A 16,147-nucleotide genomic window follows, 5' to 3' on the forward strand; every position below is an offset into this window, starting at 1 on the left:
AGGGATTAAAATGTTTTTTTTCCCTAAATCTTTCTTGAAGGTCAGGGGCTTTATCTATGAAAAAGTAGTAAATAGTTATTTGTGACCCACATGAAACAGCAGCCAGCCTTAAAATAGTCCTTTCCAGCCAAGGATTAGAATAATGGGTCCTAGTGTTGGGCTGCTCTTAGTTTCTCTTATTCAAACTTACTAGATGGTAGAGTTCACTAACTTGTTACACGTTACTACTTGGTGTACTGATATTGTACTGATAATCACTGATAAAGACTGTTGCATTCCCTCGTAAAAAAAAAAAAATATTAAATACCAAGGCCTTTTCTCACTGGCACATTTAATTTCTTTGTTCTTCAAAATATTGACATGCCTTTTCATTCTCTATTTACCAGGAAAGCTGATTATCATAACTCATAAGATAGACAATTTGGATTAGGCCACCAAAGTGGGCCTTAGGGTCCTCAGTGAGGTCCAGCGTGGCGGGTGGGTGCTTAGTGAATGCTTGTTCAGTAACAGACACGTGGCAGAAGCCACCTGTCTTTCCTGCCAGCTAAGGCATCCCAGCCAGCTCTTGAAGCTGAAAAAACAACATGGACCACAGACTGAACACCTCATGCTGCACCATGCTGTGCCCTGGCTGTGATGCTGAAGCTCTCAGAGACTCATTAGACCTCAGTCCAACATGGCAGAGTGGGCAGCAGGTCACAGCAGCAGCACTCCCTACTCAATACTCACTGGGATCCTATAAGCTAAAACGCTTAGTCAGTACCAAAGGGACACTTCACGAGCACCCGTTTCCAGGGCCAGAACTCTGGGTCAATGACATTCAGTGTTGCTCAGTGGAATCCAGTGCGATGCCTGCAGCCTACAGAACTCAGCTTTTCCTGGAAAGCACTGTTGGTAGAGACACACTGCCCAGTTTCCTTGGTGATCAGTGGGGCTAGGCACACCAGATTCAAGGACCAAATGTAATGTCACCCTCAGAGCAAGGGCAGTAATCTGCCAGAGCCCAGGTTCCACTCCCCCACATGAACTTCCCCCGAGCCACACTCACCCGTAGAGCTCCGAGAACTGCTTGTGGAGGCAGGGAGAGTTGACGTCCTGGACTTGGAGCTTGAGTCGGCCCCAGTGCTCCTTTAGCACTTCCAGTTGCTTCCACAGCACCAGAAATGATCTCAGCAGAGCAAGGGCCATCACGGCATCACACGGGCCCCCCAGCAGCCTGGAGGCCCTTGGGCTGCTTTGGAACTGACTTCTGAGTCCTGGCACTCTGGACAAATCTGGCTGAAAGCATCACAGAAATTCTTCCTCATTCACCATAGACCACTACAAGATCACCTTCTACATGCAGCTCACGCACAGTGAAGACTTGGGAGAACGACTCTTCATCCCCGGAGGAATGGTTTACAGGCCAATAAGGATAAGCATCCTTCCTGAACACAGGTGGTATTCAGAAAGGAGAGAAATGTCTCCATTTCAAATTTCTGCTTGAGTCATGAACCACTGACTTTTAAAACTCTTTTACTTGGGTGCTCACATTTTTATCTGCCTTTGAAAAATTGAGCCTTTTATGTTTAGTCTCTGCATTTTGAAAAGCACTCTTTAACACACTCAAGATTTAACAGCCCGTCATGGTAGAGCTATATTATAATCTTAAATTGAAGATTTTATCCATTTTATGGGTAAGGAAATGGAAACTTAGGTTTATCTTATCTCCTATTCCTCCTCCCGTCCTCTAAAATTTAGGCAGGGAATATGTCACTTGATTTGAATTTATGATTCAACAGGCAATTTTACTGGAGAAGGCAATGGCATGCCACTCTAGCACTCTTGCCTGGAAAATCCCATGGACGGAGGAGCCTGGTAGACTACAGTCCATGGGGTCGCAAAGAGTCAGACACGACTGAGCGACTTCACTTTCACTTTTCACTTTCATGCACTGGAGAAGGAAATGGCAACCCACTCCAGTATTCTTGCCTGGAGTATCTCAGGGACGGGAGCCTGGTGGGCTGCCGTCTATGGGGTCACACAGAGTTGGACACAACTGACTTGACTTAGCAGCAGCAGGCAATTTTACTTTAAAATCATGATTTGTTCATTCGTTCACTGGTGTTTCCTTAAACAAGGGTTGGTTGAGGGGCTGCTGTGAGCCTTGGAGGATGTGGAGGGAACAAGGTTTTCAGGTCCCTGATCTCCTTTACACCAGCGATACAAAGGCCAGGGCCACCCAGAGAATGACAGACAGAATGGGGACCTGTATCTCACCCATGGCCTGAAGATAGTACTTCAGTTATAGGGAAAGGAGCTTTCCTTTGCAGACTCGGACCAGAGGACATTCAGGTAACAGCACCTTGGACGCTCAAGTTTCCTGGCCATGAACAGGAAGAACCACCACCGGGGTGTAACTGGACCCTAGATCATAACATATGGGATGGGGTGGAGGTGGGGCTGCCAGAAAGAGAGTTGGTCAGAAGAAGAACTGACAGGCAAGTCCCAGGGGAGAGTGAACTCCTGCCAATATCTGGCAAGCCCTCCACCTAGTAGTCTACCTCCTCAACAATCAGCTGATTCATGCACTTCTGGATTTATTTTATCCTCAGAAACTTATAGCAAATGAAATCTTACTCAGTGACCCAAGATATCCAACAGACCAAAGCCAAGCACTGTGACAGGAGCAGGCAGCCTACAGGCCACAGAGCTGGACCCCTCCACTCAAAAAGCCCCAAGCTCTTGCCACCATTTTAAAAGCCCTGAGCTGAGACTTCCTTGGTGGCCCAGGGTGAAGAAATTGGCCTGCAGCACAGGGAATGCTGGTTCTATCCCTGGTCAGGGAACTAAGATACCATGTGCTGTGGAGCAACAAAAACCTGTGTACCACACTAGAATCCGTGTGCTGCAATGAAAGATTCCACATGACACAGCAAAGATCACATGAACCCAACGCAGTCAAATAAATAAATATTTTAAAAAATAAAATAAAGGCCCTGAGCTAATCCATCCCCTTTACTTGGGAGTCTTGGAGATGGAAGTCTAAAAGGTCACAGAACTGGTGACATAGCTGGGACAGGAAACCTAGAGTCCTAGGTCATAGGCAGTATAAATTTCAGTGCTGCCCATTGTCTATGAACATTGAAATGCTATTAAATAGAAACAATCATAAAATAAAACTAATTAACAATCATCTTAAAGCAAACTTACCTCCTATTAAGAGAAGTCATCTCTTCCTAAGCTTTGCAGAATGGGTGAAGGAACAGAAGGATAAAGACAAGGCAGAGGAGACTAGGAGGTCAGGGAAAGATGATAATCCATCAGAAACAGGGCCAAAAGAGGGAAAATAGAAGGACCAGAGAGCCTAGCACGCTTCTTGCTCTTGGTATTACTTGGTCTATATCCAGTTTTGTAAATGCTCCTTCTAGGAGAAGCACTGAATCCTGTTATGGAATTCAGATGGCACTCTAAACACACTTCCTTTTCCACTAATTGGCCTGATAAGTACCCGTGACTCGGTTTTAGCCAGTGAGAAACAAGAAAAGTCTACTGGAAGTTGTCTGGAAAAGATTTCCCTCCTTGACAAAAAGACAAAGCCCCTTAAGGGGAAAGCTTTTTCACTCCCGTCTTCATCTTAAAAGGATGAGGGAGACATTCTGCTGACACACCCAGATGGCACAGGTGCCTCCACCAATGTGAACTGCCTCCTTTAGACTTGCTTTGAAAAATTAACACACTTTGTAGTTTAAGTCATGACTAGTTACTTACAGCAGGTGCACCCTTACTGGCACAGAGGGGCATTGGCCCAAAGGTGGAAGATCAGATAAAGCTTCTAAAAGAGTGTTTAGAAGCGGAAATCTGAACGACAAATAGGAGTTAATCAGATGAAGAAGCAGAGAGTGGGAAGAGAGGGAAGTTTTCCACCAGGGAGGCTGGTTTGCATGAAGGTACTGAGGAGAAAGCATGGTGCATTTGACAAAATGAAAGAAGCTGAATATGAGGGAGTTCCAGGGCCAGACTGTTAGGCTGGAACCTGGGTTTCTTTTCTCTCTCGGCAAGTGACTTTAGGCATACCATTTAACCTTTGTGAGTTGGTATTCCTATCTATATAATGAGAATATTGATAGTACCTCCCTCATGGGATTATTGTGAGAATTAAAGAAATTAATAAAGCACTCTGAATAGATCTCAATCATAGACATTATTAATTAATAATGTTCTATTAATAGTGTTCAGGGCCAACTTATTGACTAGACACCGAAATGCTTAGGGCCCACAAAATATTTTAATTTCTTTTAAAATCAGAAAAAAGAATGCTTAGGTTGAATAAAATGCTACAATTTATGATATTAATATATTTTTCTTTATGTTAACACAATTATAAGCTATAACTTCATGTTTTTCAATGGAGAAATGAATCCTCAAAGGCAAAAGGGGTAGTCATGGAGGCCAAAATGCAGCCCTGGCAGTGGTAGAAGTGGGCCGGAACCCAATAAATAACATTTTCAGGATTAGCAGAGGTAGGGGAGTTGACCGAGAAGTCTGAGAAGGCCTGGCCCATGAAGTCAGAGGAAGACTGGAGACAGCTGCGCTTTAGAAGCTAAGGGCAGACAGTTTCAAATGCTGCTAAGGCACCAGGTTGGAAGGGGACTGAAACATACCTATGGGATTCATGGCAAGGTCCATGGTACTCTTGATGAGAGCAGTCTCAGTGGTGAGATGAGAAAGAAGGCAGAGTGCAGTTTTTAAGGAGTGAATGGAAGGTAAGGACATGGAGATGGCTGGTGCAGTTTGGCTCTGAAAAGGGGGCTGTTTAAATGGGGCGGTGGCTAGTTTGCCCTGTGTCCACACAAGTATCTGTCTGGTTCCAGATATATGCAGAATTATTTCAAGCCATAATACTAGGGGGACCACAGGCTCCTGGTACCTCCTAGCTTCAGAGGGACAAGTCTGGAGAAGGGAGTGCTTGCCCTAGGGGTCCAGGAGCTAGCTGAGTGATGACGACAGGAGCCAGGCTGGAGCTGTTCACCTGGAGCCTCTATCATACCCTTCCAACTCCAGTCCTAAATGTGTGACTCACAAGGAAAAAGAGCCAGTTGGAGTATTTGTTCACACTGGTTTCAATGGACCAACCCCCCCACCCCCGCCAATGTCTGTTGTACTTTTAAAATTAAAAGAAATTGATATACCATTGATCATGGGATTTACTGTGAAAGAAAGCACTTTGGAGAGAGTCTGACTGGCTACTGCTGCGTCGGTGCTGCTCCCGTGTGGCATTAGGACAGTCCTGGGGCACTAGGAGAGTTTATGGGACAGATGAAGCTCTCTAGTCCATCTCCCAGATAGAAAAGTCCTTCATTACAACACACCACCGGTCAAGTGTGTGTTACTTGACCCGTTCACCAAGAATACCTGTGTATTTTTGTCTGGTGTGGCTTGCTGTCCTGGGAGACCCTCCATGATCATATGATAGTTACTCAGAAGAACATCTTCCATTAGCAGTTGCATGCCTGCCAGCTCTCCATGAGCCACCTTGAGGTCATGGCCACTCAGTCCACAGAGGCATAGCTAAAAAAAAAAGAACAAAACCAAACCAAACACCCATTTTGAATACTTCTATGTATCCTTTACGTGTCCTGGGGGGAGAAACTAGGAGTAGTTGTGTTTACAAGCCCCTTGCTCTCAATTATTTAAAAAATCCATAAAAATCAGAGTAACACTTTTAGTTCAAAATCCGCCTTGAACATATTAGACATTTGGCTCTGTATGGAAGTCCAAGTTCCCCACACGTTATGGTGGTGTCTGTATGTGGTTGTATGAACAGTGTGATACACGTATGCACAGGGAGAACACAGGAGAAAAACCAATATGATCTGTAACCATACCTCAAAGTGAGGGACTCTGATTAATATTTTTAAACCATTTTTACTATTTTACTTTAAAAAAAGTTTACTTTTGGAAAATTTTGAGCATATGCAAAGGCAAGCAGAACAGTTTCCATCACTCAGTCCCCAAAACCACCAACCTATGGCCAGTTCTGCCTCATCCTCATCACTCCCCACCTCCACATTATTTTGAAGCAAATGTATCATTGATTTTCATGTTGTTGATAATACTTTTAAAAGTATTTTCTATTTTAAAAAATGAAAATACAGTAACACTTGCTTAAACAATCAGAGGGAAACATACAATTGAAAGAAATTCTCCTTCTGAGTCCTGCTTAAGGAGTTTTCTTCCTACCACTGTAGGTGGGTCACAAGTCACACATCTCTGAACTGCTAGTCTGGGAGTTACTCTGAGAGGCCCAGAGAGTGACCAGAAATGGATGACCACTCCCCAAGATCATTATTAGCCAGGAGAATTTCAACTGATTCAAGTCTGATTCCAGCTGCAAACATGATTTTTTTCTGTCATAAGAACACATGATTCACCCTGCAGCACTGGATTTATAGCTTCATAATAAAACACCTTGCTTATCTCATATTAATAAATTATTCACCACTGGCTAGAGTATGAAGGATTGGACCTATTGGATGCAGTGACATCTGCTTTGCAGTCTGTATTCAGTTCTCTCTGTGACAAGTAGGAAGAACCATCTTACCTGCATGTGATATTCTAGGGTATCTGGGCTGCTACTTGTAACTGGAAATGGTCCTCCATCTTCCAGAAATGCTCTCCAAGGGAACAGCACAAATGACTAAAAGAATCAAATAATAAATATAATAATGCTGCATAATAATGTCCACAAGTAATATGCATTTGTATATGAACAAGATGTCTTCCATCCGTACACTAAAACACTATGGGATTACTTCTCTATTATATAGAAATAGTTCTTGATGAATAGTCTCTGATGATGCAGAGGAGAGAGTAATAATCTTGTTTTTTAAACTGATTTTTCAGAAAGTAACTAAACATAGAAGGGTACTTAAGGTTTCAGTGTAAATAGTCAGCACTAGTGTTTGGAAGTCCCAGAATAGTATAAAACCAATGATACACATTTATAATCAACAAAAGTAAATTTACTCAATTTTTTTCAGTATTACAAACCTTAAATATTTGTCCTTTATCACCACTGTGCTCCAGTTCTAGGCAACAACTCAAAACCAGTGCTGTGACATTACGCATGGGCCTCCATCTTTTCCACATCACTGTTCAACAGCCAAGGCATCCCTACTCCCTGCGGCATGACATGCAGCCCAGGATAGAGTGGGCTTGTCCATCTGATCCGATTCTACAGTTTCAGACCCGGTACTGGCTTCAGACAATTCTCAAAGTTGGAGTTGCAGGTGGCAGGCAGCCAGGACACCTGAAACTACTTAATGCCAGGCAATGCCCAAAGGCAACAGGAGCAGGCCCAGTAGTCACAATCCAACCCTGTCTTCAGGTCTTCATGAGGGTCAAGGCTTGGGCCAAGAGTCATTGTCTTATAGCTAGGGAAGGTAGAAGTGTTAGACTTACATGGGGTTGATGCTGGAATTACTTGCCTTAGCTTTGTAACATAAAAACATTAAGTTGGAGGTTTTGGAGTCAAAAGATATGGGCTTGTGAGGTGATTTTAAAGATATGTCCACAGGGACTTCCCTGGAGGTCCAGTGGTTATGACTCTGAGTTTCCACTGCAGGGGGCATGGGTTTGATCCCTGGTTAGAGGACTAAGATCCTGAATGCCATGAAGCGTGGCAAAAAAAAAAAAAAAAATGTGTGCATAAATTCTTTGATTCTGTTTCCACTAAGAGGTGGAGCACCCTGACCTTGACCACAGCCCCATGAGAGATTGTGAGCTGGAACTAACCCAGCTAAACTGTGCCTAGACTCCTGAGCCTCAGAAACTATATGAGATAATGAATGTCTATTGTGTTAATATGCTATAGTGAAAGTGAAGTCGCTCATCGTGTCTGACTCTTTGCGAGCCCATGGACTGACTATAGCCTACCAGGCTCCTCTGTCCATGGGGTTTTCCAGGCAAGAATACTGGAGTGGGTTGCCATTTCCTTCTCCAGGAGATCTTCCCCACCCAGGGATTGAACCTGGGTCTCCCACATTGTAGGCAGACGCTTTACGGTCTGAGCCGCCAAGGATAATATGCTATGTTTGGGGGTAATAAGCCATAAAAAGTTAATACAGTTTGTGACCTAGTGTTGCCAGGACTGCATAGCAGTCTGATCTCTGGCTTTCCTGAACTTCAAACTCTTTAGTTGTAGCAGGTGGGTAATAGAGTTGGTGCCTAGGAGCAATAATAGTTGCCAGGATTACATTTGATAACACATACTGTTGTCGGGCTGTTCAAAACTCAGCTGCTGACCTAATATATGTATCATAATTGCTATCATTATTATTTATTACATGAAAGAGATCAGGTGTTGGTTTTGCTACCAGCTGTGAGCAGATAAGCTGTTATCCCAATTAGCCTGTTAAGCGGTTTGGAGACAGAGCTCCTGACGAGAAATAACAGCAAGCCACAGGGGCCCTCTCTACTGTATGAGTGAAGGGGAGCTTACCAAGCCAATGGGTATTTTGACAGGAAAAGCCTCCTATGCACAGTGCACATTTTATTACAAAATGTGCTCTCAACACATCTCAGTACAAAAATAGCTCTCAACATACCTGGAGGCTCTGTGGATCCAGTGGTTGTGGTAGGCTGAGCTGCGAAGCAAAAATGCTCTTCATTGGAGAGTTGCTCAGTGGTGGCAACCCATGGTACATGCCGTCTGTGACAGACTGGTAGGCAGAAGCATTTCCAGCTGCCAAAAACCTTCGTCTACCAAAACAGGAAAGCAATCTCATTAAAAGCAGTTACTCACGTTTCTAAAGCTCAAAACTCTCTTCAAGGCTATTTGTGGCAAGATAACATTTTGAGATATAAGCAGGTTTCTTCTTTGGTGACATCGTCTCTCATTCATTTTTCTTTACCACTGCCCTTCACTCTCCAATTCACAGCTCTCAGGGGAAAGATAATTATTCTCTAGACAAGCGCTGTCTAACAGGATAAGTTGAGGGGATCCAAAAGGTCCCCAGGAAAAAAGGGATCTTTTGCCTAAACCTTCCATAGACTTGGATCAAGTCATGCATAAAGAGACATCAAAAAAGAGATTAGCAATGACTGAGGGAGATGTTATCACCAACGTGAGTGAGGCAGTCTCTCAGACATTAGCAGATAATCAAGTGTTGAGGAAAGACCTGGGGAGTGCCTAAGACCCCACAAGGCAGTGTCCAAGTGGGGAGCTGAGCAGGAGGCCAACCAGAAGAGATCTGGGGTTGAATAGAGATGGGTGAGGTACCACTCCTCATCAACTGCTAGGATGACTTATAAGCACCCCAGAACTTAGATCACCTCTGAGAAGCATAAAAGAGGAGTAGGTGTGGTATAAGGCTTAAGTTATGGTCCATTATTAGCGCTGCCTTGACATCTGGTAAAACTGGGAGGGCCTTGAATGACCTAACTACAAGTTTCCCTCCCCATGGAGGGAAGGTCCCCTAGTCAAACATAGGGACCTATGTTTATTTACCTTCCTTATCACAGGGACCAAGTGTAATTCCTGCTTATCCATCCACAAGCAGTGGTTTCCAGTTCCCTGCCAGACCACAAAATCATTCGAATGAACCAAGCACATCCTCCTATGGGAACCAATAGGCACCACATCCTCTTGATACTCAAAGCCTGCCTCTCAAGCCCCTAGCTGTTCACTCTGTTCACAAGTACAAATCTTTTGTGGCCTTACATGGCATGTAATGTTCTGTTCCCCTTGGCCACGAATATATGTAACTAGTAAACTGCTGTTGATCTCATCTGTCCCATATTTAAAGTTATGTGTTTGGTCATCCCCATAACCTTGGGGCAGAATCTTTCCCTCACCAACAAGGTGAAAAGGAGGCATTTAAAACAAAGGTAAAGAGGGATGATTTTGAAGTAATTGATTTTATATTTGAAATTCACCACTTTAAATTCTAAATATGGCTGAATGACATGGAATTGAAAAAAGAAGTAGGGGCTTATGAACTTAAGTTCAAAGACAGATAAAGGGAGCTCTATATTTGCATATCAAACCATTGTACTAGTACAAAAGTCATATCACCCTTTTCACATCTTTGTGAGAATTAACAAAAGATAGTTGCATACAGTTATATACTGAGACACTGAATAAAAACTCTGATTTATCCTGATAGCTCAAGGATGGAACTTGGAGTTGCTCATGCTCAATGGATATAACCATTGTCTCCTGTTTCTCATATTGTTCACATGCTTTCTCATGATTCTCAATGGGCCCTGCCAAGGGACCCATGATTCACTCAACACTCATGTGACAGTGATGTATCAAGCATCTACTATGTACAGTATACTATGTCAGGGACTGAGATACAAAGATGCTGCTGCTGCTGCTAAGTCGCTTCAGTCATGTCTGACTCTGTGCAACCCCATACACGGCAGCCCACCAGGCTCCCCCGTCCCTGGGATTCTCCAGGCAAGAACACTGGAGTGGGTTGCCATTTCCTTCTCCAATGCAGGAAAGTGAAAGTTAAGTCGCTCAGTCGTGTCTGACTCTTAGGGACCCCATGGACTGCAGCCTACCAGGCTCCTCCATCCATGGGATTCTCCAGGCAAGAATATTGGAGTGGGTTGCCATTTCCTTACTGCAGACAAAAAATATTGCCTGCCGTACCAGTTAATAAAGAATGCTGCCTGCCACCAAGCCATCAGCAAATGCAGCTGCCTTCCAATGGTGCACTCTGAGGGGAATTCAGGATAGAAAAAAAACAGGAGACTGGATCTAGATAAGACACATAGCTAAGAAACAATTTTAATGAGTCCAGATTCTTAAATCTTCCCACACATAGAAAAGCACTAAAATCACTAATTGTGATATCTGTCTTTTGTGATTAGCAGTAATCCTTCGATGTTTGATCACATGAGTTTTTCTTGTTGCTGTTGTTCGGCCCAAACTCCTCTATATCCTAGCTCCTCCCTTACTTCTTCAGATTAGATTCTTAGCTATCTGACAAATTGTCTCCAGGCTATAGTCTTCAGTAAGGCTCCAGAATAAAATATTTACAACCTCTAAGCTGTGCCTTTTTCTTTAGTCAGTGGCGCTAAAAAGCAGAGTACTTTAATGGAAACATTTCTTTTCCGTCCAGAATCAGAGCACAGAAGCCCAATATCCCAATAAACCTCTCCCTCCTGACTCCTTCAATGTCCCTCCTGTGCATCTCTCCTACCAATCCACACAATTATCTCTCTCTCTCAGCCTCTGGGCCCAACTTTGTTCACATCTTATTGTTTAATCCTTGACTGTATTGCTCATATTTTAAAATTCCCTTTTTGTTTATTATGATGTGAGCCTGCCATCTATGGGGTCGCACAGAGTTGGACACAACTGACGTGACTTAGCAGCAGCAACATCTTTAAAAAAAAACAAAACACAAAAACCCTGCTGGCTGGGGAGAGATTGTTCCTTCCTCTGTAGCCAGTTCTTAAAGACAACTGAAGGCCTAGCATGCTTTTGATACCCAAACAAACCAGTCTGAGCCACACCTCCTCTGATCCCTGCAACCCAGGAGGCAATATTCCTCTCATTTAATCATCCTAGGGCTAATTAACAGGCAACTAGAGACTAACACAGGCTTGTCTGGCGGCTCAGACAGTAAAGAAACTGCTACAATATGGGAGACCTGGGTTTGATCCCTGGGTTAGGGAGATTCCCCTGGAGGAGGGCATGGCAACCCATTCCAGTATTCTTGCCTGGAGAATTCCAAGGACAGAGGAGCCTGGCAGGCTATAGTCCATGGGGTCACAAAGAGTTGGACATGACTGAGCAATTAAGAATAGAACAGAGACCAACAAACAATACACCCCAAAGCCTGCTGGAATTATTCAAACTAGCAGATCTTAAAATGTTCCCCTGCTCTGCCTTGCCTTTCCAGGCCATGGCCTAAGCACTCTCTTTGCTCCTGACCCATGGCCCTGTGCGACGTGGCATGATGGATGTGTCTAGGAACTGAATATAATTTTATTTCCCCGAGTCTCTCCTGTATCTCCTCCTGTGATTGCACTAGATTGATTATCACATAAAAGAACACAGAACAATGACTTGTTCTTTTATCTTGCTAAGTTCGTGCAGTTTTTAACTAAGGGCCACGAACAACCACAATTCTTGGGAGAGTTTTAGAGCCCCAAACATATACTAGGTCTATTAATTTATACATACTTGGAGACTATTTAAGAATAACACAGTTTAGATGTAAATATGACTGCTACTCTAAGTGACAGAATCATAGCATATGATACATTGTCTAGAGAGACCAGAATCAGTCAGAGTCTAGGCATCACCACTGATCAAATCATTGGTCATCCCATTCCCACTTTCTTAATTCTTCAGTCAAGATCACTGTCCTTGGTAGGTCCCACCGCCCCTTTCTCAATGGAACTGTTTATTAGGAAGCTGAACAAAATAATGCCATGTAAAGAAAGGAGTTTCAAGATGATACCTAACATTTTTAGCACTATATCCTCTTTTATTTCCTTCCTCTCCATGGACCCCATATTTTGAAAGTTTCTTTTTTTTTTTTTTTAACCAAATTAAGCATTCTCCTGTTTTTAACTCAAAGCCACATAAGCACCTAGCCTAAGCTCTGAGCTGCAGGAAGAGATAAAGAAATATGATATAAAGGAAAGAACAGGGCCTTGGAGTCTGACAAACTGTGTTAATATAAAGTCTGCTACAACAAGCATGTGACCCTGGGGCAATCATGAGACTTTCCTCTGTTCCCTCATCTGTAAAGATGGTGATGTAACTGCTATCTCACAGAGTTGGCACATGGTAGGAGTTCAACCAAAGCAAGTTTCCTCTCCTCCTTTTCTTACCCATTCTTATAATTCCAGAGTTTATAAAAGAAAGAAATGTGACATTTTCTTTACTGCAAAACTTTTGGACAAATATGTCTTTTCCATCATGCCTTTAGAAATACTGAAAACAACTTATTGTGACAGCTCACTCAGGCCCTCAGTTGGTAAACCCTGGCCTGACCTTCTGCTGGGGTAGCTCTAACCAGTGCAGCTTGCCAGCAGCACTCAAGATAGGGGGAAACCCATAGGAATGAAAGGTAAATTTGCTGCTTGTGCCAGTGGTACACCTGCCAACTGCCAGCTCCTAATAAAGTCAGGTCTTCCCAGCAGCCCGCTAAAATACAAATACAGATGCCTCACATTCTCCAAATGGTTTTGCCACACTCCAGTTGCCTTACTGTCAACAAGCAGTCCAGGGTTTCCTAGAATGCCAGTCATCTTGTGTGTGAGTTACCCACAGTGTGATCCCAGGTAAACTGGCTTTAGACATAGGGAGCAGGGAATTCATGGAGCACGTGCTAGGTTTTTTCCTGGATGCAGGAGATATAAAAGAAAACAAAACCCAAAAAACAGCTGCAAAGTAGTCCTGAGGAGGCCAGGAAAAAGCTGTGGCTCTTCACTTCTCAGACGCTGGAGCCCAGGACAACATGAGGGCTTCTCTGTATCTCTCAGAAATCCCCAGATAACTCTGAAGCACACTTTAATATCTGTGTGTTCAGAGACACTTAAACTAGATGAGCATAAAAATAAACTGAAAAATGAAGAGAAAACCAACACAAATTCAAGGGCTAAAAAAATGGTGTTGCTTCTTCAGAGATTCCCTGATGTACTCCTAAATAAGGCTTATGGCAGGAAGTTAAGGCACCTTTGATTTATTTCCCCAAACTCCTCCTTTTTACAGTAATCACTCTGAGCATCAATAACACATTCAGTGGCACTTTTCAAGGCATATGTTTTATTCCTATAGAGTTCCTCTGAGGAACTTTTTTTTTCTTCTTCTTCCTCTCCATTCTTGAATTTCAAAGGAATTCAATCCTTTAAATCAGGGAGTGGCAAACTCTTTCTTAAAGGGTTGGATAGTAAATATTCTCAGCTTCATGGAGCGCATGATCTCCACTGTAACTATTCAACTCTGTGGTTGTAATGTGAGAGCAGCCAGAGGTTATCCATAAATGAATAGGCAGGGCTGTGTTCCCAAAAAAACCCTCCATTTCTGGACACTGAAACTTGAATTCCTCAGAATTTTCATGTGTCACAAAATACTACTCTTGAATTCCCCCCGCCTCAACCACGTAAACACCAGCCTTAGCCCGCAGGCCTTACAAAATCAAGCAGAGGCCTATGATTCCTAACTTAAACAGATAATATTGATTAAAATCACTGTACCACATAAGCATTTACCTTTGGCACAAATTAATTCACCTGAAATTAAACATAAACTCAATTCTCAGGCATTTCTTGCATGGCTAATAAATAACTCTTACAGATGGTGGACACGCCCAGAAGGTGAATGGCAGGCCTTAGGCAATGTGATTCTGACACCATTAGAGGACACACCAATTTGCACCAGGTTCTTGCCTGAGCTTGGCCACAGAGGCAGAAACTTTAGTGCTTAGAAACATGTATCTTTCTGGCAACCTAAGCTGGTCTGTGCCACAGTGAAGCAGGTGCCAGGTAAAGAGGACTCCATGGGGCCACTGTCTTGAGCTATATCCTGCCTCTCCTCCCCTGGTCTATGGAAGTATACTGCTTTCATTGCAGGTGAGAGTTCTTTCTTTTCAAACTCTGGAGATGGCTTTAGGTTACATAAGAAAAAAGTTTCCTGGAATAAAAGTCATATTTACCCAGAGTTGGCGAGCTCTGGGAAGAGCAAGGGAACTTCCTTAAGCTTTCTGTCTCTTTTGGTTATCTAAGGACTTATTGCTAGCAGGTTCAGCATAAAGTATTAATAAATTCCTCAAGTAGAATGACATTGATCTTTCACTTCTCTTTTTCTCCTGCCTCCTGTCTTCTCTTGAGAGTTTCCCTTTCCATCCATCCTGTTGCTGTCTGGCATCCATCCTAGTTCTCAGGCTTTGGAGTCAAATGCACCTAGGTTCTAATCCTGGTCTGCAGCTTACTAGCTGTGTGACTGCAAACAGACACATAAACTAAAGGGCTCTGAAGAAAAAAAGGGCTGGGGGAAATGCTTTAAATGAAGGACTCCTGGTTCCTTCTGAGGTCCTCTGAAAAATATACTGACTATACAATACTGAAACCAGACAAAGGACACATGACCCTCCATTCCTGCAGACTGAGTATGCCAGGGCAGAGAAAGTCCCCAAAAGCAATTCCTAGGGGAAGCAGAGCGATTTCCCTGGGAGAACAGAAGCAAGATGAACTCCGTGGAGCTGGAGTTCAAAAGTAATTTCTGGGGTATAGTCCTATTTCTTCAATCTATGTAAATTCCTTGTAAATTCTGACTTAAGATTCAGAGCCCATAGGGCCAATGAATGGCCATCCTGACAATTAGTCAGATCCTTTATATCCTACCTGCTTGACAAAGCTATAGCTCCCAAAGCAATCTGTCAATAAAAAAACCAAACAAACAAAAAAACAAATAGCCTGATTTTTTTGTCCTGCTGAATTTGCATTCTAAATCCAGAGTCCTCTGATGCTCAGAGTAAAGAAAAAGCAGAGTAGAAAGAGCAAACATTAGGTTAAGTAAAAACTCCACATTTCCATTCTCTGTGGACACTCATGCCAAACAGTTGGAAATGATTATAATCCACAGATAAAAGTACTGCCCTCCAAGATCCTCCTCAGTTCCCCTAAATACTCGCACTGGGAATTTATCAAATGAAATCAATTTTGACAATTTAAGAATAAGCAGGGACTCTCAGGTCTAACCTCTTCCCTTCCCATGTACAACTTATTATTTATACAGGAAACATTGTGATTCTTAATTCAAACTAGTTTTTTCATCAATCATGACTCATAAAACCAAACAAACACTCTTATTGATGCAGAGTATTTAATGCCTACAAGGCCAGAGGTAAATTATTTCTAAATTTAACTCAGGTAGTCAATTTTGTTGGTTTCAGATGTGCAGTGAAAATTCTGTTCTTCTGCAAGGTAATTAAGTGCTAAAAAAAAAAAAACTTGGTAGGAAGAATAATCTTCAGCAGTATAAAAAATATGATTCCTCATGAAACAGTCTGTTATGCAAACTAACTACATTGGAATCACATTTAACAAAATCAAGAATATTATTATCTAACAAGAACACAGTCCACCTGGACAGCCTTCGCAGCAGAACACATTTGGTAGCCGCAGTGCTCTGGAT

The 16,147-nt window shown here is 42.9% G+C and overlaps 1 protein-coding gene across 1 annotated transcript in view; it reads right to left on the minus strand.

Annotated features, from left to right (window-relative positions):
• The window catches only part of CCDC162 (uncharacterized), a 150,019-nt gene that overhangs the window by 35,905 nt on the left and 97,967 nt on the right, over positions 1-16,147 (minus strand). The window contains exons 28-31 of the mRNA XM_020876610.2: positions 8,589-8,742; positions 6,584-6,679; positions 5,395-5,550; positions 1,049-1,278 (exon numbers count right to left, since the gene is read on the minus strand). Of these exons, the coding sequence (XP_020732269.2) occupies positions 1,049-1,278; positions 5,395-5,550; positions 6,584-6,679; positions 8,589-8,742 (636 nt within the window). The remainder of the gene's footprint in view (positions 1-1,048; positions 1,279-5,394; positions 5,551-6,583; positions 6,680-8,588; positions 8,743-16,147) is intronic.

Source organism: Odocoileus virginianus, chromosome 19 (genome assembly GCF_023699985.2).
Source record: "Odocoileus virginianus isolate 20LAN1187 ecotype Illinois chromosome 19, Ovbor_1.2, whole genome shotgun sequence".
Classification (NCBI taxonomy): Eukaryota; Metazoa; Chordata; class Mammalia; order Artiodactyla; family Cervidae; genus Odocoileus; species Odocoileus virginianus.